General features: G+C 38.3%; 1 protein-coding gene across 3 annotated transcripts; it reads right to left on the reverse strand.

Moving 5' to 3' along the window:
- Nucleotides 1-37: 37 nt before the first annotated feature.
- Nucleotides 38-27,914, reverse strand: LOC127934295 (C-myc promoter-binding protein). 3 transcript variants are annotated; one of them, XM_052531576.1, is made up of 32 exons: nucleotides 27,689-27,914; nucleotides 26,493-26,638; nucleotides 23,012-23,356; nucleotides 22,522-22,768; nucleotides 22,023-22,092; nucleotides 21,489-21,658; nucleotides 20,565-20,803; nucleotides 20,407-20,473; nucleotides 20,205-20,263; nucleotides 19,739-19,883; nucleotides 19,429-19,604; nucleotides 18,866-18,966; nucleotides 17,712-17,933; nucleotides 16,979-17,124; nucleotides 16,517-16,543; nucleotides 14,080-14,213; nucleotides 13,503-13,635; nucleotides 13,185-13,391; nucleotides 12,942-13,070; nucleotides 11,529-11,673; nucleotides 9,915-10,037; nucleotides 7,894-8,013; nucleotides 6,068-6,975; nucleotides 5,771-5,990; nucleotides 4,339-4,415; nucleotides 4,070-4,245; nucleotides 3,881-3,986; nucleotides 3,481-3,699; nucleotides 3,211-3,328; nucleotides 2,360-2,513; nucleotides 2,188-2,252; nucleotides 38-1,809 (listed from the first exon to the last, which is right to left on the reverse strand). In XM_052531576.1, exons 3-32 carry the CDS (start codon nucleotides 23,320-23,322, stop codon nucleotides 1,673-1,675), a joined length of 5,151 nt encoding a protein of 1,716 aa, XP_052387536.1. In that variant the 5' UTR covers nucleotides 23,323-23,356; nucleotides 26,493-26,638; nucleotides 27,689-27,914; the 3' UTR covers nucleotides 38-1,672. The 3 variants fall into 3 exon arrangements, with proteins under 3 accessions (XP_052387536.1, XP_052387535.1, XP_052387537.1); XM_052531575.1 differs by lacking the exon at nucleotides 26,493-26,638; XM_052531577.1 differs by lacking the exons at nucleotides 16,517-16,543; nucleotides 26,493-26,638.

Here is a 27,914-nt window from a genome sequence, read left to right on the forward strand (position 1 = left end):
AAAACTAACCAGTGACACCAACACAAACACACTGGAGTCGATTTAAGTGTTTATTTACAATTCTAAACAATTTTATAGACCTGGCTCAGATCTGACTAAAATATATACACAAATATAAATAGAAGTAACAAAAGGAGTGATATGTAAAGCACATTGCCCTAACAAAACGATTAAAAAAGAATCAAACTTACACATTAACAGCTTTAAATAAACCATTTCGATGAAATAGGTCAGTTTGTTTCACTACCATGCCATATGGACGTAAAAAGCAGGTGATAGAAAAACTGCTAAATATTAACAGCAGTGTAAATTGTATATTTTTTTTAGTTTTTTTTTACACAGCATCAGGTCAATAAACAAAGCTTTTTTTTTCATTCCAGAATTTTTAAAGCAGTATTATCTCTTTTTGTTGTTGTTGTTTTCTTTTCACTTGAGGCATTAAACATCAATGTATTATTTTGCATAATTACATGTATTATTATCTTTTCCATAATCCATTTTATACATTTAAACTTCAGCAATCCTCTTCCCAACCACACAGACTCAAAGTGCATCTTCATTAACATAACGATAAAAAAATGAACAGTATTAAAATATAACAGTTCCAGTTACCGCTTGTCTAATTTGTAAAGAGTTAGTAAGAGTAAATAAGTGCTTCTATGCTTCAGACACTTTTGTTTTATGTATCTCGACAAATGAAACCCATGGTTATGCAACACTGCACAAAATAAAGCAATGCTTAAAATATATATATATAAATAATTATGTACCTTCATGGCAAACACACCGGATTGTTTGAGTGGGTGTAAAATGCTGACTTCACGTTTTCATTAACAGTTCATTTTATTTTATACTCGCAACATTTCTGTTTATACCCTGTTGTAAATTTGTCTCCGTACTGTTCTTCGTCCCAAGGTAAGGCATTTCAACTGTGAGTCAAGATTTTATATTTGGTCCAGTTCTGTACCTCAAGACTTCAGACGGTCACCATACGACTGGTCTCCAGGACCAGGACGACAAACAGCACACGTTTAAAAGAGACACCTATGCTGTATACTGTAGACAGCATAGTCTTTACAAATGGAGACACGTCAGTTATAACAAATTCCAGTCTTAAAATATAACTGTATAAGTACAAATCTGCAAAATAATAAGACTATGTACACAAAGTCTCTCTGTATGTGAAATATACAAGTGGCCCTAGATAGCCAAAAGCAGACTGTGTGTGTTGGGGTTGCTCATTGTGCTTCTACACATCCTAAACGAGATTGATTTGATTGTTCTATAGCTACTGGTCCCGAATCCACTCCATGATTCACTGGAATGACCTGAGCACAATGGTATTGCTCCTAATCTTATCTAATGTGATCCCAAGTATCTGAAAGGGGTTGAGGGTCAAGACATTAGGCAGATGGATAAGAGCAAACTTGAGGGGTTAAAGACATGATCACAGACTATATAAAGTGGCGTATTCACTAGAAGTGTACGAAGAAGAACACACAGTCACATTACAGACAGGATTTGATTTGAAAGAGACCTCATGGGAGCCAGAGGTAGCTTTGGTTACAATGAATGTTCAGGATCACATGAATGAAAGCGTTCCTTCTTTGGATGAGACTTGTTGATCTGTGTGATGGATGTGAGGAAAGAGGGAGGAATGAGAGGAGGCGAATCAGAGACTGGGTTCCCCAAAGGTTCTCCTGCACTCCATGACTCCAGCGCTGGGTGGCCGGTCACAATTGTGGGTCATCTTGACCTGGCTAGGCGTCAAACGGTCATATGCCATTTTGTATTCACGGTCAAATGAATCTGCGAGAATAAACGAAGATGTTAGTAACGATGCTAGTGCTCACATTCAGTGGTTTCATAGACGTACATTACAGTTCATAAGTTTAAGGTCGGTACGACACTTATGCTCACCAAGATTGCATAAAATGGTAATATTGTGAAATATTTTTACAGCTTAAAAGAACAGTTGTCTATATTAATATATTTTAAAATTGCATTGATTCCTGTGATGTTAATTCAAAATTTATGAAAAGAACAGCATTTATTTTAAATAAAAATATTTTGCACACAATGTCATGTGTTCAATTAGTTCTTGTTGAATAAGAATATAAAAAGTTTGAAGTATTAAAAAAATAAAACGTACTGAACCCAAACACATTATCAAAACAGTCAGCTCACCGATATTTATGCTATTCTTGCCCAAAGCCACCAAAGACAGGAATAGGATATCTCTATATAAGCTCCTGCATGTGACAAAATAAAAATATATAAGTAATTCATATTAGCTTGTCAAAATGTTTATTAAAACTGTTTCTGTGTTTCATTTAAAGCCATCACACTGTTCTCCTACCGTTGTCGGACGAAGCCCAGTCTGGTGCCCAGTAGCTGCAGTATCTGACTCATGGGCTGGTAGACATCGTTCCTCTGGATGCTCTTCACCACACTCTGCAGCAGCTCTAAGCTCACAGCCTGCTCCTCCTCCTCAGATACTGCAGGATTTGCACCTGGTAAAAAACACGATCCCAATATGAAGTAAATGGCTGGTACATTTAACTTTCAATGCAGTTGTTAGTGTGTTATGAGTGGTTAAGGAAAACTATTCAATATTTTTAAATAATTTAAATAAAGCTCAAATAATATTTTATATATATATATATATATATATATATATATATATATATATATTAGATAAAAAAGTAGGGCTGTTAAAACAATTAATAGCATCCAAAATAAAAGTTTGTGTTTACATAATATATGTGTGTGTACTCTGTATATTTATTATGTATGCACACATATATTATGTAAACACAAACTTTTATTCTGGATGCGATTAATCACATGAAATGAAACAACAACACTTAAATAAAAATAAAAAAAACAGTTAGCTGTTTCCCTGTCAACTAAATAAATATGTTTAAAATTGAAGTACTACAGTTATAAAAATGTATACCTGAAATAAAGATAAATATTAATTAAATAAATAAAAATGGCAAATGCTTTTAATAAAATACTAGAATTTAACATATAAATCTGCTATGATAGAACATAAACAATAACATAAATAATACCAAAATAACACAGCTAAGTGAAAAGAGCCCACTTTCTGATATTCTGACAATTAAATATATCTCTGATTCCTTCACCATAGTAGGGCTAAATGATTTTATCCCACACATATATGTATATGTATCGTATTCTTACAATATGATTTCCAGAGCAAGTAGCAAGGCTTGATGTGGTCCTGATGCAGTCTGGGATTGTCCCACAGGATCTGGACCAAGACATTTTTACTGTCCTCTGATGCACAACTTTGCAGAGCCTGCAAGGGGGGAAAAAAAATCAATAATATTTATGCAATCTGTTAATGAGAAATACAGCAGCATCACCAACAGCTTCTGTGCATTTATAATTCTCCTTAAATTCAAACACAAACAGGAAGAGGTACATCATGTGAGAATTCTTGACACCCACCTGAGAATCTCTGCAGTAGTGTTTGGAGCTCAAATAGAGGCCCGCCAGGCTGCTGGGCAGGTCCAGCCTACGGAAAAACCACACCAGATTCCAGAACACAATAGGGTGGTGATCCACAATGGCTGCAGAAGAGATGGCCTGGTCCCCCTCGTTCTCCAGCAAGCTTTCCAGTTCCTTCCAAAGTACCAGAGGACTCAGGTAGGGCACGGTAACTGGCTCCTGCAGCACAGAAATTGCATGCATTATATAAGCCGCTTTAGAATAATATATTTATATTCCAGAAAATATGGTACAATACATAACATATCATTATAAATACCATAATAAAGATGTGATGCATACAAAATATGATTCTTAAACACTGAAATGTGTTGAATTGTAGATTTAAAACCATTCTTACAGGGTGTTTTTTGCCACCGCTGGATAGATTGTTAGTGGCATCATAAACTTGTGGTAGTTCATCTGCAGTGTCTGTCTGGCAAGTATGTGCATCTTGAGAGGGAGATCTGATAAAAGACAAATTAAAACTGTTTGAAATGGTGAATATCTCAACAGAAATGTCTATTTTGTGGTTTGCAGACCAAACTACCTTTCCTGGTCACCCAGGTTTCTGATGTCCACATTGAGCAGAGGCAGAAATGGGGAGCCACAAAAGGGGCACGTGCTATTGAGGTTAGAATCGTCAGCTGTCCATCCAGCCATGATCTCTTCATCATACACCAAACTCTCACAGGTGTTACAGCGCGAGCAACTGGACATACGCATCTGGAAAATCAAACAAAGTTAGCCACAATAACTCCAGCTACAGGAGTATACTATACTTCAACATATCCGTCATTCAAAGTAAGAAAAACTCACTTCAACAGCGTAGTTCTGCATGGACTGAGAAAGGCTGGAATCAGAACACGCGTCTGGGGTCTGCAGAGCTTTCATTACTGACAGGACAAAAGACAAAACAAAAGGAGCTTTGAAAAAAATGACGTTGATGGCGCTGAATGAGGAGAGAGGCTCTACAGAAGTCTGGGAGAAGATTGTATATGCGGATGTGAGTGATTGGGGAGCACTCCAACACAACCCCCCTTCAGCCTGATTAAAGAGCCCCTCTCAGACCCCATTACTGCAGAGCCAGACACACTCACAGCCCTGTCTACTGGCCTACTTCTGCAGCTGCTGGAGCAGAAACAATGACCAGCCTCATGAACCACACACGGCACTCCATATGCAAAAACATGCTTAATCACTCACCAAAAACAACATGCAGAATGGCTCTTTACAATAGAATTCTTCACAATTAGAATTATCACTCCTATACAAACATTTAAACATAGCTCCTTCTCTTTCTTTGGTTCACTAATTGTACAACATTGCAATCTTAACAAAAGACCAGAAAATAATGAACATTACTAAATTTTCTAGCACGCTGTCTAATTTTAGCCTATGTTATTCAGGAGAAACCTCAAAGAGAGGGAGCCATTTAAAATGCACATTATTTATCAATATTAAAGATGTGGTATGTCATTTTTGCCACTTTACTAAGTTTGCTCACTTCAACCTCATTTTCTCAATTCACTGTCTAGAAAACCCAGAACTAAAAAAACTAATGTGGATCACTCTGTTAACTTTTCATAAAACGTTATATAGATAAACAATATATTGTGATTAAAATCTAGAACTGTTAATATAACAAAATGTCATAATTTCAAACTAGTCTTCAGGAAGCAAAATAAATCAGTAATATACTGCAACAAAAGAATTGTATTATTGTACTTAAAAAATTGTTCATAGGTGTTAAATTGTTTATATTTTATTTTCTGCTTTTATTTATTTTATTTTCACTTTGTTTCAAGACAAACTTTAATTTCTGTGAGAGAAATATTTTATCAGTGGTATTTAAAAAAAAAAATTCCAATTAATTAATGCAAAGCACAGTGTCGGGATACGTCAATATGAACAATGTGTCTGGCATCCCTTATGAAACAAAAATATATTGCAGTATATTGGAAAATATCATGTAATATATTAGGCATATATTCTTATATATATTTATTTTTTCCAATATATTGCAATATATTGAAAGCGGCAATCATTTGTATATTTTGCAATATATAATATAATATATGTATCATCAATATATTATTAAATGTATTAAATGTGTATATAAAATTTTAGAAAATAAAAAGGGAAAATAATATATTACAATATATCACAATATATTTTAAGAAATATATTGGTAAATATGTTTTCCTTTCGTAAGGGATTTAGATAATAACAGTGAATCCTGCAGACGTACCAGAAGACTGTTGATAAAGTCGAGGAGGTGCAGATGGGCTTTCTAGGCAGTGGTTGCTCCTGTAAGGGCTCCTTTTGGGACGTGTGACAGGCTGAGAGGCATCCCGTTGTGGGGAAGAGAACCCATCGGGGTCTACACAGCAATCACTCTCAACCAGAGAGGAGCAATCAGGGTCACCTGACCCTAGAGAGGACACACTGACCTGGTCAGAGTTTAAGTCCTGGTGAGGATGAGAAACAAAGGTGAAGAGAGGCCTTCATTACCAGAAAGTAAGAATCACCGAAATGTCACACATACCTGTGCAATGGACGTCTGAGAGGAAAGTCGTGAATACAGTCGGCTGGCTTTCTCAGCGACGCCCTTCCCAGCAAAGAGAAAGCTGCTCTTGAACACGTCCAGGGTCGGGGTGAGCAAGGAGTCCATGGAGAAAGAAGAAGAGGAGGGAGAAGGTGAGGAAGGTGAAGCCAGGGAGGTGGGCCGCTGCTCCCTGACCCTGCGTACGTGGCCCTGAGGGAGGGAGGGCGACGAGAAGAGTCTTGTTCGTGGCTGAGGTTGGAGATTGGAGGTGCTTGGGGAGCTGAGTGCTGTAGACATGCGAGGAGAGCTGTGAGGGGAAGGGGTCTGATGCCCCTTTAGGTCTACACTGAGAGACCGCTGGCTCAATGGGCTGCTCAGGTTGTTCATGTAGTGATGAATCTCTTCAGCCAGGTCTCGGCGGGCGGTTGGGGTGTCTGCATTATCGCCCTCACTGTGGGCTTGAGTCTCAGCTGCCATGAGGGACAGAGGATCAAAACCTGCTTCGATGCCTGTCCTCTTAACCACTCGGCCAAGAGCACTGCTGCAGCTCGCGCTCCTCTCCACGCCGAGATGCTCCCTCTCCATGGCAACTCTCTTCTCCATGGCAACCGTGCAGCTAGTAGTCCTCTCCACTGCAACTTTAGGTGGGCTCACGACGCCCCCCACTGCTTCCGTTTCTATCAGTGCTGGAACAGATTCTTCGCGGAGTACTCCTACTGTCTTATCCGGGGTTAGATCCAGCGTGCGTGGCCTTATGGGTTTGTCTCCGAAAATATCCAGGGAGTTTGGCCTTTTTGTCTGTGGAGGGGCTTCAGAGAACACGTTACTGATTTCCCCATTGGCTGCAGATGGAGGGATTCCAACCGCAAGAGATGAATGCTCTTTCTCTGAGAGTATGGTCTGGGATACTGAACATTAAAATAAGATGAAAACAAGGAGACACTTGTTAAAATGAAGCATATCAAAAAACTGTTTAATAACCTGCAGTGACACACTTTAACACCAGGTGGAAGCACAGAGGTGTTCAGTGCAACTCATGTTTATAATCAAATGCTTTGCAGGAAATGCTATATAGGGAGGGCAACACTTAACAATACGATTTTATTCCAAACATTAGTTAATAGTATCACAAAATGACCATGAACAACATGTTTTACAGTTTTAATTAATCTAATCTATAAGAATACAATTGTCCATTGCCAATTCACATTTGTTCATAATTGTTAATTTATGTGTTAATGTTAATTTATATATCTTGAAATGTTATAAATGTAATAGCATACTGTTGAAAAGTTTTTTTTTTGTAAAAAAAAATATATATATCTTATGTTTACAAAATCTGCATTTATTTGATCAAAAACAGTAATACTGTCAAAAAGTTATTACAATTGTTATTAAAATTATTAAAATAACTATAACTATTAAAATGTAATTTATTACAGTGATGATGAAGCTGAATTTTCAAGTGCCACCTTTAGTTTCACTTGTTCCTTCAAAAACCATTCTAATATGTTCATTTGGTTTCATGAATAATGTATTTGTGTTACCAGTGTTTAAAAAAAAAAGCGCTGTTGTGCTGTTTAATAGTTTTGTGGAAACCATAACATAGTTTTTTTTTTCTCGGAATGTCTGATGAATATAGAGTTCAAACGAACAAGAATTTATTTACAATGTTACTATCCCTATTCTGCATTTGTCAACTATTATTAAATAAAAACAAATGTTTATGATTTTACTCCAATTCTGTAGAATGAGCAATATAGCAGTACGCCACAGTGAACATATCCTGTTTATGTTTAACGACAAAGTCCTTCTGTGTTACTCACATGGGCAAGAGTTTCTGTCCTTCTTCTCCTTCATGTCTGGAGAGGAGTTCTGCTCCTCACCTCCTCCTAACCTCACCTCCTCTTTAGACAGAGAATCATAGCCCTGATCAGACTGACCACCTGGAATCAAACAATACATAGAAACACCCCTAAAAAACTGTGCAAAACAGAACAGTGTGCACAAAAGAAAAAATCCTCATAAAATAGTAATATTAGAGTGATGTTTTGCAGTGGTAATAAGGTCGTTTTCATGCCTCACAAATCTGTGTTGCATAGTTTCAGTATTACTTTAGGGATTTTGGGTGATTTGATGCAGCTGGATAGAGAGACTCTTAAGAGAACGGCTTCAAACAAGTTATTTTAGCATAACACATCATAACTCATGATAACATAACATCAAAAAGGAGCACTGATTTACTCTTTCATATACCATAGCAGGGCAGAAACACACTGACAGACACTGCTTCTGATGGAGCATACTGCCTCCAGAGGTGAGCTAGAATAACACCATTAGTCATTCCTTCTTTCCTTTCTCGCCTCTTCAGTCAGATTCCTGCTACGAGTGCTCAGTATCTGCGAGTCTCTTCTGTCAAACCGTGCATCTCTCAGATCTCCTCCGTTGGCATCACCGCCTGTAGCTTTAGAATACTTCAAAAAGCTGTTCGAAAATATAGAGGGCCTTTCTTCTGTGTCTTTTAACATATTCTCAGACATGGGTGTCGGGCACCTACTGCAGTCCTGCTCATTTATTTTCCATTCATTACTTTCCTTCTCCTGTGGAATACTTTATATTTTTGGTCATGTAATGAACATTAATGGGGTCTACCGGTAATTCTGTTCTGAACCACATTGACTTTCATTCTATGGACAAATACAACAACAAAAAATGTGTATCCTTTAATAACTCTTATAATTGGCATGAGGGTATGGAGATGATTGCTAGACCCATCTCAGGTTTAAAGATACTGCAAAAACCTGTTTAAATATTTTGGGGTCAGTAAGATTAAAAAATATATATAATTTAATACTTTTGGACCCACTTTATATTAAGTGGCCTTTACTACTATGTACTTACATTTTAATTAATAATTTAGTACAATGTACTTATTGTGTACATACATGTTTTTACATTATACTTATAGTTAAAAAAAACTACATGTAATTACATCTGTATTTAATTTCTGTAATTACATTTATTATTACACTGTTGACCCATACTTTACACCTTAACCCACCCTAACCTTACCCCTATCCCACCTCAATTGCAGCAAAATTGTTTTACAATACAATATGAACACAATAAGTACATTGTACTTAGTTAAGGCCACCTAATATAAAGTGGGACCATACTTTTATTTGACCAAATATTTGTTTTTAAATGCTGTTCTTTCCATTCAGCAAAGTGTCCAGAATTTTCTTTTTTATAATGGTTTCCACAAAAAAAAAAAAAAAAAATGTAAACAACAACTGTTTTTAACATTGAGAACAATTGGAAATGTATCTTGATTACCAAATCAGCATATTATAATGATTTATTGGCATATTTAATGACTAAACAAAATACATTTTTAAACACACCGAAATAGAAAAGACTATTTTAACTGTATTTTTTTTATCAAATAAATGCAGCTGTGACAAAAAGTACAAACCCCAAACTTTAAACAGTAGTGTATTACATCATGAAACTGTTCACTGTATTCAATTTTTATTTTTTGCATTTAACTAGATTTTTTTTTGTTTCGGAAGTTGCATTCAAAATTCATTTGGATCATCTGAGGGGGCATGTGAATGGGCGTAATGTTTTTGTTCACTGCACCAAATGTGTTATACTATGAGAAAAGACTAAAAGCAATAAAAAAAAGAGGTAGAGATGTCTTTTCACTCCCACAGTGAAAAATAACGACTCTCCTAGAGACTTCTGACGAGTTTGAAAGAGAGAGAAGCACGTCCTTTTGTGCTGAGAGCAGCGGAGAACTGATGATGGAACGAGAACACAGACAGACTGATAGCAGACCGGGTACCTGTGCTGGATCTGTCATCACTGGAATCCATTTTAGTGAAGTCTGTATCAATGGAAACTCGCTCCGCTGAATCGTTAGAGCTGTCCAGACTGCCATGGCTGACACTGTCGAGATCACTGGCATCTGCTCAGAAGAAGAGTACGAAAGACAGTTAGTGGGAGAACTAACAAGTAACATCTTTTAAAACACAACAGCCTGCAACGTGAAAAGCTCTCTGGCCAAAGATTGCATCATATTTCAAAGCGGCAAATGAAGACAAAAAGTAGTAATCAAAGAACATGTCTTTTCCAATCCAAAAAGGAAAAATAAAGCCACCCACATGGTGAGAAAGTTGCTGAGGGCTTTCAAATTGAGAATCTCTCTCAAACACATGTAACAATTTTAAGCAAAATTTAACAAAATAGATTTTTCAGGTCTATGCCTTAAAATATTTAAAAAGATGCAAAATAATTTATGGTTCATGGTTCAAAATAGATTTTCTTTTCAGCACTGCTAATTTAAAATGTATTTTTTTTGTATCATTGCTCAATAAAAGTATTGCTTTTAATAACTTAGACTGAATATATTGAAAAGTAAATTCAGACAATCAGCCGTTTAGTGTGAGATACATTCAATCTGCATGAGAAAGCTGCCGTTTTTTGAGGGGGTGGTTGGTTAATGCAGCTTGTTTTAATTATGAAAGCCCTTCTCTAATATGCTGTTTACAGGGGGCTGTGTGAGAAAGGAGATCAAATCAGGCACAGAATGTGAACTTTAGTTACAGAGGAGGTGGCTATCAACTCCTATCTTAATTGGACCCATTAAAGTCTTTTTGGTTCAGTAGGCAGACTGGATCTCGCCCGAGTGCAGAGGGGGAAGACTGCTGAGAGATGGTACCTCCTCAGGCACAAAACTCAAGTAACCCTGTCTTTGTGTGAAATGAAGGAAAGATTTTCTGACAGTGGGAAATGATATTGAGTCCATGCTCCCCTGTAGACTAGGCTAGATATATTTATTCTGAAACAACTCTGATGTTATAACTAACTGTTTTGAACAGAAATTGTAAGTCCTGGTGTGGATAAGCTGGTTTAAGCTGGTCCTGAGCAGGAACTAGTTGCTTAGGACCAGCTCTGGACCAGCTTAAACCAGCTCAAACCAGCTACAATGCTCCAAAACACACCTAACCAGCATATATAGTTTTTTTCCAAGTGTTTTCAACAGCTTTCTAACCAAAATGGAATCTCAAAAGTGGCCAAATTGGAAGGGATTTTCAAAGGTCATTCCAACCTTTACCATTAGTGTGTTACTAAGCTAACATACATTGGGTAAAATACTCATATTTTATAATATATTTTATTACATATATTGTGTTAGAATAGTCATAGTTGAGTAAAATGGGTAATTTGTGTAATTTTTATATTTAGGCATTTAGATATTTTGTAAATCATTTTGTATTGATTTGGAGCTTTTTCAGGGCATTAAGAGACTGTCAATCATTTTGAAAATTTTGCCAGTATTAGAAGGAAGTGTAATAAGGTGTAATGTTTCTACATTGGATCTGGCTTTGTTTTGACAGGAAATTTAAAGAGTGTGTCCACTTCTGTGGAATGTGTGAAATGGAGTTGGGGGTTTTACCAGAAAGATGGGTGTCTTTTGGGTGGGTGGTCTGCCTCCTCCATACTTGTTTGAACAGCACCACACCCCGAACCACATTTCTCAGCTTTCCCCACAGGAAGTATCCCCCTCTGGTGGAGGAGGGCCATGTGCTCTCCAGAACAGCCTGGGGAGAGAAGAACACCACAGTGAGACACACACACACACACACACACACATACAGATTAACTAAACAATTCTACAGTGCAACGCTTCTCATTATCTTAAGTAGATTGTGTTCTCTCTGAAGGACTAGCTGTAATTAATCTGATAGAATTGGAACAACACTCAGCTGCCCAGACTTATGTCTCTGTGAGTGTGTCATCTTGGTATTTTGGAAAGCACACACAAAAACTGGTCCCCAGAGAGATGATTGCTAGTCTAAGCTTTTGTCTAATGATAACAGGCATGAGAAACAAAGTCACAAGCCAAATCTGCTGCCAGCTCGAAGGCTCTTGAGCATCAACATAGCACACCTACACAGGATAAATCTGATTTTACAAAAATAAATTTCACAAATCTGTCATTGTTCACCTTTTTATGAAATCTAAAGTGGCTCCAAAATGTACCTGCACAGTTAAACACCTAAAATGAAATGATGCCATTTCATTAGATAACAAAATGTCAAACCAGGTGGCATTTGCAAACCAATTATGCCAGATCAGTGGTTGGGTTGGGACTCATAAATGGGTTGCAGATCTGTCATGATTTTATCTGTTCTAGTTGTGGCTAGTAGGAAAATGCTTAAAACATAATTGCAACAAACCATATAATTGTGCACAGCTTTGATTACAAAATAAATATGCTTCTATTTATGTATTATACTTCTAAAACTAAGAGAAAAAAATTGTATATCTTTTATAGTTGATTTTTGTTATTTGTCCACTCAAATGGTTTGGTATTTCAGTACAAATTAATCTTTCAGTATGTAAAAGCTAATCAAATAAGATGATGCAACACAGTTTGCAAGACATTTTTTAATCCCCAAAAACCATGAGCAAAACTCCAAAAAGTAAAGGAAGCACCACCCAGAGGACATACTCACTTACAAGGAAAAACTTAATTATTTGATATCTATTTTTAATGCAATAAAATTCATACATTTAGAAAAACATTTTAAGGGTCACTGTATGTATATAATCAAGAAATAGCAATACAATTCTGAAATATTGTATCATGTGGTCTACCACAAAACCAAAAGTGTCTTAGAATAGATAATTGGTTGAAATTTATTTTACAGTATGTGTACTAACATGTACTAATAGTGTACTTAAAGTGTATTATGTACATGAGGAACAGGACTGTAAAATAACGTGCTACCGATAATTTATATATATTTATTAAGTATTATTTAGATTTAAATGTGTATCCATGTAGCACAAAAACTGTTCTCACCCTGTTGTAGTACCCATAGGTAATGGCATTTGGCTGCACCCCGGCTTTCTTCATTTCAAAAAGAACCCGGACAGCAAGAACAGGCTGTCCATACTGCCCACACAGCTGCATCAGGACCCGGTAACACACCTCCATTGGAGCAGAAATTAACCATTACTAACAAAACCACAAATTTCCGCTGTCTAGGTGCAGCACAAACTGTACTGGCAAAACCAATCAATGGACACTGTTAGGCGACTCTACCTCATCAGGAGGCTGCAACTTTTTGTCTTGCATGTTTCGCAGCACGTCGTAAGCAGTATGCAGTGCCCGCACTTTAGAGTGGCAGGCGCTGACATACGCGGGCAGGCAGATGAACCACAGGCCGTGACAATGCCTCAGCAGACACTTGGACCACATCTGTGGGATTGAGGAGTATGTCTTAGCCATCCTCTGGGCTGATTTGATCTCCTACAGAGGAAGGATCAGAGAGAGGATGGGGAATTAGAGAGGAGGGGGAGAGGTTTGACAAGCGGCATCATGGGGTGTAGTTTGGATGCGATTACCGTTTGAAATACCAACCTGTTGGGAGCGCCTGAAAATGGCAGCTGGGCTGATGGGACTGATTTGTCTCACGGCTGATGTTGCTTCAGGGACTCTGGGACCATCCTGAAGCTCACAGAGTTGGGTGTTCAGTACTGGGAACCCACTGTAACTGCAAGACATCAACAGCATAAACACTGTTCTTCCTCACATGTTAATCTCGTATTGATTGTTATTGTATAGCCACGTCAAAGTTTATTTATCAAAAGCACAATGCTGCAGCCTGCAACACTAACTGCAGGCAATACGATGTAGTTTCTGTAGTTTTTGAGAAGATAAAAATAAAGATAGGATTGCAGATTTTAAAAAAAATGTAAAAATAGTATATATGATATAATATCTAAGTTGTTTGTTTTTGCATTTTCTGAGGAGTGGTTATTATTGCTTTAGTGAGAGTTTCTGCAGACACAGGATCCTTAGAGGGGTTTATTCTACACGCTGCTCCCTGGGAGAGGTTTGAAAGGGGATTACACTGTTGCTACAGTGCTATCTGTTGTGTGGTGTACTGTTTATGTGCACAGTGTAGTATTGTGGATGGGAGAAGCATCTGTTGTACCTGTAAACCATAGGAGCCTCTTCTCCTTCTGGAAGAGCTGGCAGCTCCGGAGGTGTGATGTAGACCGTGTGCTCGCTGCGGTGGGATTTGTCAAGTTCAATAAGCCTTGTGTCTTCTGGCTTTTCGCTGTCCACCTAGAGTAAAACACACACTTTATTTGATACAAACTGTCTTCTGTTGCTACAAAAACACATAGAAGAAGCAATGACCCATGACTGAGAAAAGAGTAGGTTGTAGTTAAGAGGATATATGTTTGCCAACACTGGTCATTGAGGTCTTGAAGATTAAACTAAAAAGCAGAAAGAGGAACTGGATAGAATATTTATGGCAACTGAAAGGATTAAAAGAAGTATTTTTTTTTTGCTAACTTACTATTTTGTTAAACGGATTCATCACCAAGAATTCCAAGCGGTATTTTGGATCAGAATTAGGAACTGAATCTTGAACCAGACAAACATACTGCCATACTACCATGCCAAGGGATTTTCCACTGTCTGGACATGCTGCAGTTAGCCAGGAGACTCAAAGTGCAGATGATCTGACCTCAAATCAGATGGAGCACTGGTTTTAGTATAAATGATCCTGATAATCTCCCACATTGCTAATCTCACATCTGTACCAAGAAGCTCTGTTCCTCCTGGTCTTCATCTAATCCTTCCCATCTGCCACAGACGCACTACAAGTGTACTGACCTGAACTTAACGCTTAATGTTATATTGCTCGAGGGGTGTGAAACCATTCCAGTGCAATTTATAGGCTAGGCAAGGCTTTGAGGAGCCACTGTACATTTAGCCTTCAGACAAATTCTGCCTACAAGTCCTGTAAATGGACCATAAATTCATCTTACAAATCTCATGCAACTGTACTACATTGGAAACAAGGAAAGCTATTGGATAAAGAATGACTTTATATCTATTGATAGAGGGAATATCTGTCTCTGTTAAGCATTCTCAGCAAAAGTGTTTTGGATCGTATTGTTACAAAATCATTAGACAGAAAATAAGAGCAACGGGGCAGAATCGAGTTCTCCCTGGAGTTGCAAAATGAGTTTCCCTGAGAAGGTTTAGATGAATCAGTGGCTCTTTTTCACCGGAGAAAAACAGCATTGATGACTGTGGTGTCAATAAGAGCTTTCTGTAATGCATCGGGATGCCGAAAGGCACTTTCCACGAATACAGTACAAAAAAGTCAAAGTCTATTTTCAACAAATACTCAGTAAAAACAGGTGCCTGGCCTTTAAAAAATGCTCAAATGGTCAAAGTAAATGAAATATTAACAGCCCGATTGCAATATTAGCAACCTATTGTGAAGTATTCCATAGACCCGTGTAATAATTCTACATTGTGCTGCAGAAAACACTCAAATGTACACTGGATTCAACATTGAGAGTTTTGAACACACGTCTATGTGTGCTTTATTGCTAGTAACCAATCACAGAGGGAGCACCAGAATCAAAAGTTTCACTCGGAAATTCAGAAAGTGGGTACAAGATGGTTATATATTATTAAATTATGATGAACTTTAAAATTGGGTTTCACACAATAAGTAAATGCTTTCAGGCTACAGCTGTACATGGTTTGTCTTTTACCTCCCTGATTCCTTTATAAATGTCCTCTGCGAACACAACCCACAAAACCATGTCAGTTTAAATCAACTCAAACTGTCATTTTCATTACCACCACAGTGCTAAAGAACTGTCCTGCAAGGTCCTCGTAAAAGGGAAGGACAGGCCAGAGCAGGATAAGTGTGACTTTCACTGATGGCAGCGTAACTGAAAGTGTAAGACAAAGAGCTGCATATTCGTATTTACTAGAGCACTAAAACCTTGTGGGGAGGACAGGTGAGAGATGACTCCTGTTCCTCTAAACAAGAATAAATTGTGTGCTCCTGTTGAGACAGATATAAATGTACTACAAAGGCACAAAACAACCATCTGGGAATATGTTTGCCTGCACTTTAAAAAGGAGACAACATGCAGCAGTTGGCTGAAAATACAGCTTCAGATCCATGTGCAGTCTGGATCATCCTGAGAAAGGGTTGTGAATATAAGAAGATGCAAAGTGGCGTAAGGCACATACAAATTAATTATGCATGCAGGATCTTAGTGGTTCTGCAGAGACTGATCTAATCAGATATGTTTTTTAATTATGAAGCCAGGATTCATAATACCAGCTATGAATCACCATACCCATGGTGAAACCACAAAACAAAACGGGTCATGTCTGTAAACTGAGGTCAAAAATCTAGGGTGAGCATTTTTTTTTCTTGAACAGTAATAATGATGTTTTAAGATTACAAAATAAAGTAAAATAAAATATTTCTGAGGACCATTAAATGCCATTTTTGTAACCAGGGTAAAGGATTCTACTGGCTGTTTTCACTTCTACACAACTTCAACTTCTCCAGAAGTTAAAAGACACTGAATTAGGCAACTTACCTTTCCTCCTTTCTCCGTACCGAACAGCTTTCCAAGAAAGCAAGTAAAGACAACAATTTAAAGAGAAAAGAAAGCAGTGAGAAAAGGGAAAATAATAGAGCAGCCTGCTTAGATGAAAAGCCAGAAAGTCGAAAATAACAAACGAGAGAACAATGCTCACAGAAAATTAATTACCTGACATAAGTAAGCCCAAGGGATCACAACAGCACAGCTAATAATGACAACATTTCCTCTCAGTGTTCTCAGAAATCATGCTATGTATGTACACTTCCTTGAACTCTTTGCTTTTTTCACATGCTCTTTACTAAAAGCCTGGAGTACTGTTGTAAAATGGTAACTCTTTGCGAGCATTGTAGAAGCAGTTCATGTTGAATCGAATTAGAGGTGGCTGTATTCTGGATAAAGCAATGAGATGTATTTCTTAGCAAGAACTAAATATGTATATAGCCCAGGGTTTCATACCTTGTCAACACAGTCATCAAAGAAAGCAAGGCTTGCATCCTTATCGCTGACGAAAGAGCACTCTTCGATGAAACGAATGAACATCTGTGTCTTGGTCATGAGGGAATAAAACTTTTGATGGGATCGATCACGACTCTTCAAAAAGCCTGCAAAAAAAGCCATATTCAAAGTCAGGGACATCAAGTGGAGAGTCAGAGAGATGCCATTACAATAAGAAAAGGTGATCACATTCATTATTTGATTACTATAATTCACAGCCACAGTTGTCAATTGTGATTAAACCTTTAATCGGTCAAATATAGGAGGGTGCATCATGTATTAAGTGTTAGTCGCTAGATTGTCGTCATTGAGAAAGCTGTTGATTGTACACTGTGTGAAAGATGCAATATACTTTTATTTAGTGATTACATAAGAGGCGGCAGATGTGTTCACAGACATTCTATTAATCATTGCATTTTGTTGGACCTATCAGGCATGTCTAATTTCCAATGTGGCTTTATCAAAATCGCCACAATAATTTCAAGCATGATTTAAGATTCCACAGGCACAGGGCCAGATTTGAGCAATCTGAGCAGCTGCTGAGCTTCATTGTACTACAGTGGACTCTGCATGTGGCTGGGTCCAATTTCCGTTTTGATGCTGATGAAGCAACTTTATCACAGCTGTTCCTAATGTTCACAAACAACAACAGGAGAAAGCTTATTCAAGCATTACATCCATCTTGGCTGCTCACCTTGCAGATCGAAGAGTGAACTGGCGTCAGTTGCTTTCTCAGAAGGTGCCTGTGTGATGGGCAACAGGTATGAACGGTAGCCCTTCAAGATGGCCGCCATGAAGCGCAGAAAAGCCTCCTGGATCTCCAGCTCCAAGGTTTCCAGACTCTTCCCACCACTGCCAGGTTCCCGCTCACTCATAAAGGCCTCCATGTGTCCTTCCTCACGGCTCATCTGATAACCTGTGGAAAATGTATGCTTAAACTACTATTTTTTTAACTAGCATTCAAAAGTTTCGTATTTTTATTCAATTACACTTTAAAATATATTAAAACAGAAAGAACACATGTAAATTGTAGTTATATTTAACATAATTGTTGTTTTTACTATACTTTTGATTAAATAAATTCAGCCGTAGTGAGCAAATACATCAAAAACGTACACCAATTTAGTACACAAGGCAAAATTCATACACAAGTAGAAATGTATTGATAATGTCTAGGTCATATATGTAGCAAATCTCAATAATGAGGATATAGTAGGCTCAATTTGAAATATGGGCACATTACATAAGCTCCTTTCACGTCACTTCAGAAAGGTCAGCAAAAAGATCACAGGCTCTGTCTGTTATTATACATCCACATCAATGGACACATAATGTTCTCCATAAAACATATGGGAACACAGTCACTTAGCACAGAAAGATACATCAATTTTATTATAGTTTACCTATAAATAATCTCACTGTTAAGCCCAGTTCTATGAGTTGGTACATTCCATACAGAACATTCTCGAGAACCAAAAACACACTGAATAATTGGGTTCAAAGTCTGGTTCAGAGACTGAAGCATCAATCAGCTCTCATGTATCAGACAGTATTACAGCATTAAAAAAAAAGACTTTGTACCTTACTCTGCCTCTAACCAGCCAATTGCCCCCATCTCTAAATCTCATCACATCTCAAGGATGACTGGTTTTGCTCTTACTCGGTCGAGCAATCATAAAACATTGTTAGGTAATAAAAATGATACTGTCAGAGCCCAAAAAGGACAGTAGAAGGCCAGTAAGAGTTGCAACTCTTGTGCAGTGAAGTGAACTAATATTACCTTGAAAAGGACAGAAAATCAGTTAAATCATTGCTTTGCTGACCCCACAGTGACCCGCCCTCACTAACCCTCATCCAGTTGCTGGTGGAGATTGCTCAGGGTGTTAATCAGATGTTTACAGGCTTTTCTTGGCAGGATCTTCCAGGTCAGGGATCTGCGCTCTTCTTTGCTGAAATAGGCCACACATGTTCATCATTTGAGAGAGTAAACAGCAAAGGGAGAACTGAGGGCTGCACTATAGTTTCAATGTAGCTTTTACAATGTCTGTAATCTTTAAAGTGCATACGGGCAGATAAACAACAAAGTAGCATGTGTTCAATACTGAGGGTCCTGTCTTTACTACAACATTCCTCACTGCTCATAAATCTCCATCCTGATCTTTTAATCATCTGCATGAAGATAAAGATTGTAATTAATCGGAATTTCACTTAAAAAGTGTTTTCTACTGCTTAGAATGAAGTACAAAAACACTATGAAGATCACAAAAGACACCAATCAAATCCTACAATGGGAAATTATTTTGTGAATTTATGCAGTAAAAGATGACTTTATCTCAACACCGTAGGTCCAAAAGGTCAGAAGAGGCTCTCATGGGAACTCAGAACTATGTAGAGGTGAAAAGGTCACTCACTGTGTTATAGTGTTAGTGTCCAGGTCCACACAGCTTATGTCCGTCGGTGGCTCATAGAAGTCAAAGTACCGCGAGTCCACCCCTACAATGAAAGGGCATGGAGCACTGAGCACATCTGCCAGGGCCAGCGGGCAGAGAGGAATGTACGGGCACGGCCAGTGGAAGGGAAAAATCATCTGTGGGACATGTAAAACAAGTTGAGAAAAGAAAAAACCAAAAGTGGGAGAACAAGCAAAAGGAACTGAAAATGTAAGACTCTTAAAATAGGAATGGGAAAGGCATGAGTGAAAATGAATAGTCTTCCACTCACCGACACCAGGGCCTCGGTAACGCTGGTAAGAACTGCTGGACGTAAGGAGTGCACTAGGATCTTGTGTTCAGTCACAGCCAACACCAGCAGAGTCACTGCATTTTTGGGGCCGAGGTTCCACAGCAGTGTAGACAGCCTTCCACCACTGTGGACAGAGGAAACAGGCGTGTAAACAACACTTACTCACCAAAAACCAAACCAAAAAATCAAACGTCCAAAGAAAACACAAAGCAAAACATAACCACACACACACACTAATCTAAAACAAATGGTACATTTAGACATGAATGATCATCTGCAGCTTTATTCAGGCAATTGCAAAATACTGCAAGAGGAGTCTCAACCCACTTTAAACATGCTAGAAAGATATCACGCTTAACCAGGTCCTGCTGAAGTATCGCTTGCACACTTCATGCTTTGATCAGCATTCATCTGACATGGTCAGTGTATCTTGTGTCTGACTTACCTCAGAGGGAGTGGAGAGGAAACAGGCTGGCTCAGCATCAGGCTATCATGTGGAGACAACTGTGAAAAACAAGTACACAAACACGCGGTCACAGTGAGATGAGGGCCAGTGTTGGCAGCTAACTGACTACACTATGTTATTTGTTTTGACACATTCAAGGAGCACAGTGTTCAGAGAAAGCCACCATGTGCACAAAACTCACCTGCACCAGGATACGTGGCCTTTGTGAGGAAGGGAAAGGAACCTTGTGCATGAAATGGGAAATATGCCTAAGGACAAATAATAAAAAAAAAACATTACTTTCTAGTGGCCACAAAATGCTCTAGCCTAGCAACCTCAAAAGTTGTCCTCAGAACTCACTTCTCGATGGGCAGAGTGTGTGGACCTGAGATGGAGTATCTGTAGAGGAAGGTCAGGAAGTTACGGAAAGCATCAAAAAAGGGCCAGTGAGAGAGAAGGCAGATGCTTTTGTTGGTGTGGACAGTCATTGATCCATCAGGCCTGAGCCCGTTAGCCTGCAGGCCCAGCTGAGATCGCTGCTTGTCAGTCAAATGTTCTTCTGGGTAGGGCTCATAGAACTGGATGGCAGCACCATAAACCTGAGAGCACGAGACAGACTCATTCATTGACACTTTCTAGGATTTGGCTAGATTTACATTTCAGAGAACAAAAAAGACTGTCTTGAAACCCGCATGATGTTATTACATTTCTAAAGTGCACAGTGGCAACTATTTTAGCCTATTTGAAAGCAATCACCATCAATGTCTATTTCAGAACTGCTTTCTCAAATCTACCCAGTGAGAAAGTGATACGGAAGATTTATTTTTGCAGCCTTTGAGATCAGAAATATCACAGCTTAGCCATGTTTCTTTGAAGCCGCTCACCTAAATGAATAAATTATACAACACTGCAGCAAAAATAGCCTTGAGACCTGTTCGGCTGTGAGGGGAATGAGCTGAGTGTACAGATGTGTTTGACATAATTGAGCTGACCCAAACAGCACTTTAGCAATGCATTATTAAACAGGCAAATTACACGTTCATCTTATTTTCAATTCTTTTCTGAGGCCCATTATTTACAGGCAGTTTTTGATATTCCGCCTGAGGCAGTTTCTAGCTGCTTTGAATTCTTTGCACATTGCTAAACCAGAAAAGATAATTCACCTTCTAGAGTGTCTGATTTTCTCAAAGAATGATGGTGCTGCAATGCAAAGAAAACCTGCAGAAAATCAAATGTTTGTTTGTGTATTTGTGCATGCTCATGCGTGAATTTTTCTGTCTGTACCTTCTCTCCAGAGGCGCCTGTGAGAACGAATGTTGAAAAGACAGGTAGAGAATATTTGGTATGAGAAGGCCAGCACTCAATGGATGCTCCCATCGGCAGGCAAAACAGGGGCACGGATTCAGGCAAAGGAAAGGAATCATAATCCTCCTCTGGGTATCTGGACAAAAGACCTGCATACATCCCATACAAACCCTCAATTAGGCTGTAGAGCTCAATCAAAGACAACAATTATTACTGATCACTGCATTGTTTGTCTTGTAATTATTTACTTGACCCAGTCTTCCATAAGACAAGCTAATCGCAGGCAGTGGCTAAGCCAAGATCTTTTCGGTGTTGTGAGCACTAATCTTAACAATGACATCATGTTGTTCTTGCTGTATGGGAGTATCAGGTTTCATTCATCTGCAGTCGTATCCTACTATTCTGATGTGCCTCTTGCAAACACATCCTTTTCCTCCTGCTGTTCATTGCAAAATGCACAAAAAAACACAAACTGTAAAAAAAAAAAAAAAATTCAAGGCTGAGATACAATACCTGCTTTGAATGCAAGCGTGTTGGATTTGGCCAAAGATTTTTTGTAGCACAAGTACACAGAGGACCCCCACTGTAAATGCGGGAAAAACAGAAACAAAGTTGATTTAAAATTGTATAAAGATATGTAAAAGGATGATTCTGATGTTATTTCTCATAATTCCATAATTTATGGAAAACTACCACCCAAAACGCTTTTGAACAGGGATGTACCAATATTAAAATTTTGAAACAACTGATAAGCTGATAATTCTTGAAATTCTCACCAATATTGGCTGATATCACAAAAAAACTCTAATATTGACTGATATCCAATTTGATACCCATATTTAAATCAAAATTTCTAGATTTGAATGCAGTTGAATGCTGCTGAGTTTCAACAAGGGTTCTTGATTAGCAAGACTTCCATTGACAACCAGCATCGTTAGAAAAACCATGAGACTCAACCAGTTATCCAAGATCTAAACTGGCCTTTTCAACAGAATAGGACTGTTGTGCTCACCATACTGCTGTTGAGATTCTTGTCCACCTTGCAGAAAGCATGTGGGGGTGTCTCTCCCTTGCCGGGAACAATGACACAGATGTCTGTGACAGCCAGCGTGGTGTGAGAGTGATTCTCAGAGGCACGCCGATATGTGATGTAGATCCTTTGGGAGGAGGAGCTACTGATATTAGCAGGGCGACCAGAGGGCGTGGTCTGTATAATTTGACAGTCCGGCTTCAGTTTCTCCTTCCACTCAAAGAGGACACTAAGAATCATGAAACAAAGGACACAAGGATAGTAAATGTTCTCCAAAACAAGACTGAAAACACAAAAGGTTCAAGGTTTAGCTTTTTTTCTTGATACTTTCTAATACTGAAAAGAATTGGGTATATTTATATCTTTGTCTACAATCTTTTTGTCCCTGAGTTTGTCCCAAAGAAGAGAACAAAACTTTTAGCAACTGTTTAGAACAGCCTTTGCTTCAGGAGTTGACTTAAAATTGTCTTACCCCAGGTCTGTGAGTGGCGGTTTGTCTCTGCCTCTCCTATAGCAGAGGAAGATCTGCGGCCCCATGAGGCTTCCTCCATTTAGTTCGGCAGGAAGTCCAGAGGGGGTGCATTCAACGCAGGTATACCCTCGAGGTACTTCCTCTCCAAGGGAGCGAATCACCACTGCAACATCAGTAATGGGCGCCTTGAGCTGGGCTGAGCTCCGATGACCCCCATCCTCAGGGTGGACATCTTCCTCGAAGGGCTTAGACGAGTTGGTGAGTCCTGCCACCACAAAATAGTCTGCTACACGAAGGCTCTTGTCTTCCATTTTTGATCATTCCCATAGAACGGGACTGTATATGCTAGGGAAAAAAGAGAGATATGAATAGAGTGAGCACTTGAAGAAATGTGAAACTGCTGCCTAGTAAACACTATTGCTTAACAATGCCAGGTGCTCAGATTTAAACATCCTCTCAACAGAAAACATCCTTCTTTAAACCCAGAGGAATAATAAAAAAAAAAAAGAATCAGCACATGCAGTGTGATTTTTACAACACTAATAACATTTTTACTCTTGTAACATTTTCTCCCTTGTGTGCTTAGAAAAGGATATGACCATTACACATCTACAGATGCAGAGCACAACCTCATATGACAATCTTTGTGAGAAATATAAACTGGACAGACGAAAGCAATTACCCGTTCCTGCTGGGGATAAAGGAATATGTCCTATTATGCTTTTGAAACAAGAGTCATAGAGTTTGTACCTGCAGAATAAGTGCACAGGAAGGGAGAAAAAAAATGTACTTAAAAAAGGTTATACAACAAAAGGAATTCCTTCTGGCTGCATTAATGTAAGGTTTCTCACCATAAGCCTTACTAACACCACAACCACTGATATCTTAATTAGAGATTCCCTTCTCTTTCAGAAGAGGCCTGGGGCTTTTACAACACAAGTTGGCACATGTACTCACTTGGAGCCATCATGAGTGACTGACGCTAACATGGCTTCGTGGTACCAAAAATGGCCTGGCACCCACTGGTAGACTCTGTGTCAACCATTATCTTTCTGTAGGGGTCACACAGTCCCACCAATCACTGATTAAAAAGGCTAATAAGCATCTAAGGGTGCAATGTTTCTCTGTATAATATTTGCATAATCTGAGTTTAAAATCAGAATTTTCATGAGCCATTACTCCAGTCTCAAATGTCACATGATCCTTTAGAAATAATTATAATATGCTGATTTGGTACTCAAGAAACATGAAACATAATATTTCTGTGAAAACCAGCCATAATAAGTATTTTTCAGGATTCCTTGATGACTAGACATTTCAAAAGAACATTTGTTCTTTCTTGCATCCTTGCATATTAAGTTTTTTACCTAATAAAGAGAAATAGCAGTCTATTTTCCCTGAACAAATATTGAACTGTAATAAAAATCATGAGCTAAATATTGTTAAATTAATACATTTAAACTACTCTACACCTACTCTACAGGTCTTTGGTGGCTTGCAGATTTATGGCTAATGGCTTCTCTGTGGTTTACAGTAATGGCCAACAAAGTCACAGGACACAGCTCAAGAGCTTAGGAATTGAAACTGAACTATTGACTAGTTCTTTCGCTGTGACGAAGTGTTGAGGTAAAGAAGTTCGTCTTATGAGGAACCAGTGATGCTGAATGGTGTAAAGTGGGAAGTAGCTGTTTCTACTAAATATTTTGGAAATGGTGACAAGTCACTGGCAGATTTCATGATCCTGGTTAGATTCCGAGACTAAATACAAGCCTTAAAACTCTAATCCTTCTCATCCTTATAAACCTCTGGGCTTTGAAGGAGAGGTCTGTAGAACCCTCTCTCCATCCCTTGTCCAACACAGACAAAGACACTGATGCACATTTTGTTCCAGGTGTCTCTACTATAGTCAGTTTCACATATTATGCTCAACAACATCACACAAAGCAAACATAAATCCATCAATCTGCTTGCAAAAGCAATCAAACATCTCAAGATCCAGTCACACCAACATTGTTCTAGAAAGATACAACCGAAAGTCCACCAGACACAGTGAGGAGAAAGTGTATCAGATGTGTCACGTTACGTGAGAGATTTAGGATTATATATAGACGTAATCTCTCGGTCCAACAACCACGCCATCCGCAGAGGCTGGCTGTGCCCTCTCTATCATCAGCAGAGAGAAATTATAATCCTCACCATGGCAACCATGAAGAAAAGCCAGCGAATATTTATCATTCACCTTAAAATTGCAAGGAGGAGAGAAAATAGTTACATAAACAATAATGAGTCACAGATTTAGATAATGAGATGAGATAATGATGCAATAATGAGGACCTCACAATCACACATCAACAGTTCAATAAAAACATAACAGCATAACCCCACAGATTAGAGAGAAATTCGAGGCAAATATGGATAAACTTGCAGATAATTATATCATTATTATATTATAATAGGGCACATGGCACACTGGAAAGCCCTGAGGCAGATTTCATTGTTATGTGATGCAATTATAGAGTGTCTTGCACTGACACAACACTTTTCAGACAACTTATAGGAAGTCACGCTCTCATTGAGAAACACCATAGTTATGTCAAAGAGAGACTCAAAAACACCCGGAAGTGCGTGGAAATTGCTTTTTCATTTGACAAATCAACAGCGGAAATCCTGGCATGGAAAAAACAATACATGTAAGAAAATGACACTTAATGTCTGAGCCATCCCATCAGACTTCTGCGAGAGAAATAAGGAACTCGTTTACTTCCCTGATCGCTGACCGACTTCTTAACTTGTCATTCAAAAGAACTGGAGTAAGAAATCGATGGTTCCCTTTTCCAGTGTAAATGACTGGACAGTTCCAGTACACACAGTGCAGAAAGCACAACACAACAGAATGAGGCCACAGAACGGGAAAACAACCTCACATAATGGACATAAATCTAAAAGTTGAAGCAGGCTGTGAGTGTATTCACGAGATGGTGTAGGATAGCACTCAAAGTACTGAGCCATTAAAAAATAAAATAAAATAATAAAGTAATTTATGATACATACAAAAACATTTCAGAAAAAAACTGCAAAACCAAAGACACTTAAATGATTAAAAAACTATAAATGTATTATTTATCAAATGATAAACAATAATTCAAGCCATTTACTTTTTAAATATTGTTTGTTTTTTTGTTTTATCCAAATATGTATAATTAAAGCTGCATAAAGGACTTCATAAACGCCAAAAGAGCATGCACTGTGAATAAATAATACAATTAATCATTTAAAAATGATAATATTTTAAAATAAACTTGAGTACTGAGTTTTCTTCCAGGACACTATCCGATAATTTTTATGGACATTTGAAGTGCAAAATTAATTATACAGGGAAAACTAAAATATTTTGTTTTACAGTATAATTTTATCTTAGTACTGCTGTAGGAAGCATGCTAAGGTCTGTTGACATGATAAGCCTTGCTCTTCTTTCACCAACCTGTGGCGTGTAGGAGCCACAGGATAAGCCAATTTAACAGCCTGCTCATAAAAAGGAGCATGATCTTATCCAGCTGTGGCCCTGAGTAAGGGCTCCATGGACCAACAGGATCCTGATACTGCACAGCTCTGGGACAGCAGGGAGGCCTGGAAGAAAACACAAGAAGGGGGAACTAATGCTGCACATTTGGCCGAGCATCTGGTCCTGCTTAAGACACAGGGCGGACATTTGATTCCTTTGCACCATGCCGGGAAACAAGCAGACATCTGCATACTTTGGATAGGAGGAGGCAGGAAAATGTGGAAATGTTTTGTCAGGAGACTTTACCAAGGTATCGGACATGCAGGAATTATTTTCTCTTTCAAGTCAACTCAAACTTCATCTACGATAACATTTAAAGACAATTAGAAAGCAATGTATTTGTCAAAAGACAAATTCTGGCAAACATCCGGAGTTTCAAAACAATTTCTGCCCATGCAGGCTTTCCAAATGGATGGGAAGATGAACAAAAAAAAGAGAGACTTATTAGCAAATTTGTTTCAACAGGCATTTTCTTTTAATGTGACATTACTGTAATTTCATGACGCATTGCAATTTCATTAAAATAATAATAATAATAAAAACATTAGTCAACCACTAATCCATATACTGATAGCACACATTCCCTTTGTTTTGGCCCTGCAGACCATATCACATCAGTACTGACAGTTTCATTATAGATCTTTTTTAGTTGGCAGTAAAGATATAACATGGCATGCTAAGCTGTACTAATAAACAAACATTAAAAAATATGGTGAAATAAATAGGGAGATGATACTGCATCCAGACAGTTGGGCTGGGTCAGTCTTACAATAACTCATAAATAATAATGCCCATGGTATTTAACACCCGAAGCACAAAATCCTGAATTATATAGGATTAAATAGAAACATGTCTCTAACAAGCTTAATGGTGTAAGTGATGACTATCATCACATAGTGTGTAAATACACGATCAGAATCAAAACAAGTGCACAATTACCGACGCGTGATGACAGCAGTCACTCTATCGCCGCTCAGACTTACATATTTATCAAATATGTTGATTTAAAATGCTTCAAATGTATAGTTTATTTCAAAATTAAACGTATTCTATTTCTAACAGAGGGCAAATTAATGCCCGTAACCAATAAATAGATATGAGCATAGCACACTCACTGTTTCAGTAGGACGACGATTAGGACACACTCATTGAAACATGCACCGCTTTTCTGATCATTAATCACAGGACTGAAGAAGGGCCTTATGTATTTCCATCCATTTTCATCAGACAAAAATAAATAAATTCCTCTATCGCGTATAAACAGCCCCTCTGGGAGGGCTGTGCCTCATCTTCTCTACGCTTTCAGAGATGCGCTCAGCTCGAGACTCGCGCAAGCGCTTA

This window comes from Carassius gibelio, chromosome A18 (genome assembly GCF_023724105.1).
Source record: "Carassius gibelio isolate Cgi1373 ecotype wild population from Czech Republic chromosome A18, carGib1.2-hapl.c, whole genome shotgun sequence".
In the NCBI taxonomy this organism is placed as follows: domain Eukaryota; kingdom Metazoa; phylum Chordata; class Actinopteri; order Cypriniformes; family Cyprinidae; genus Carassius; species Carassius gibelio.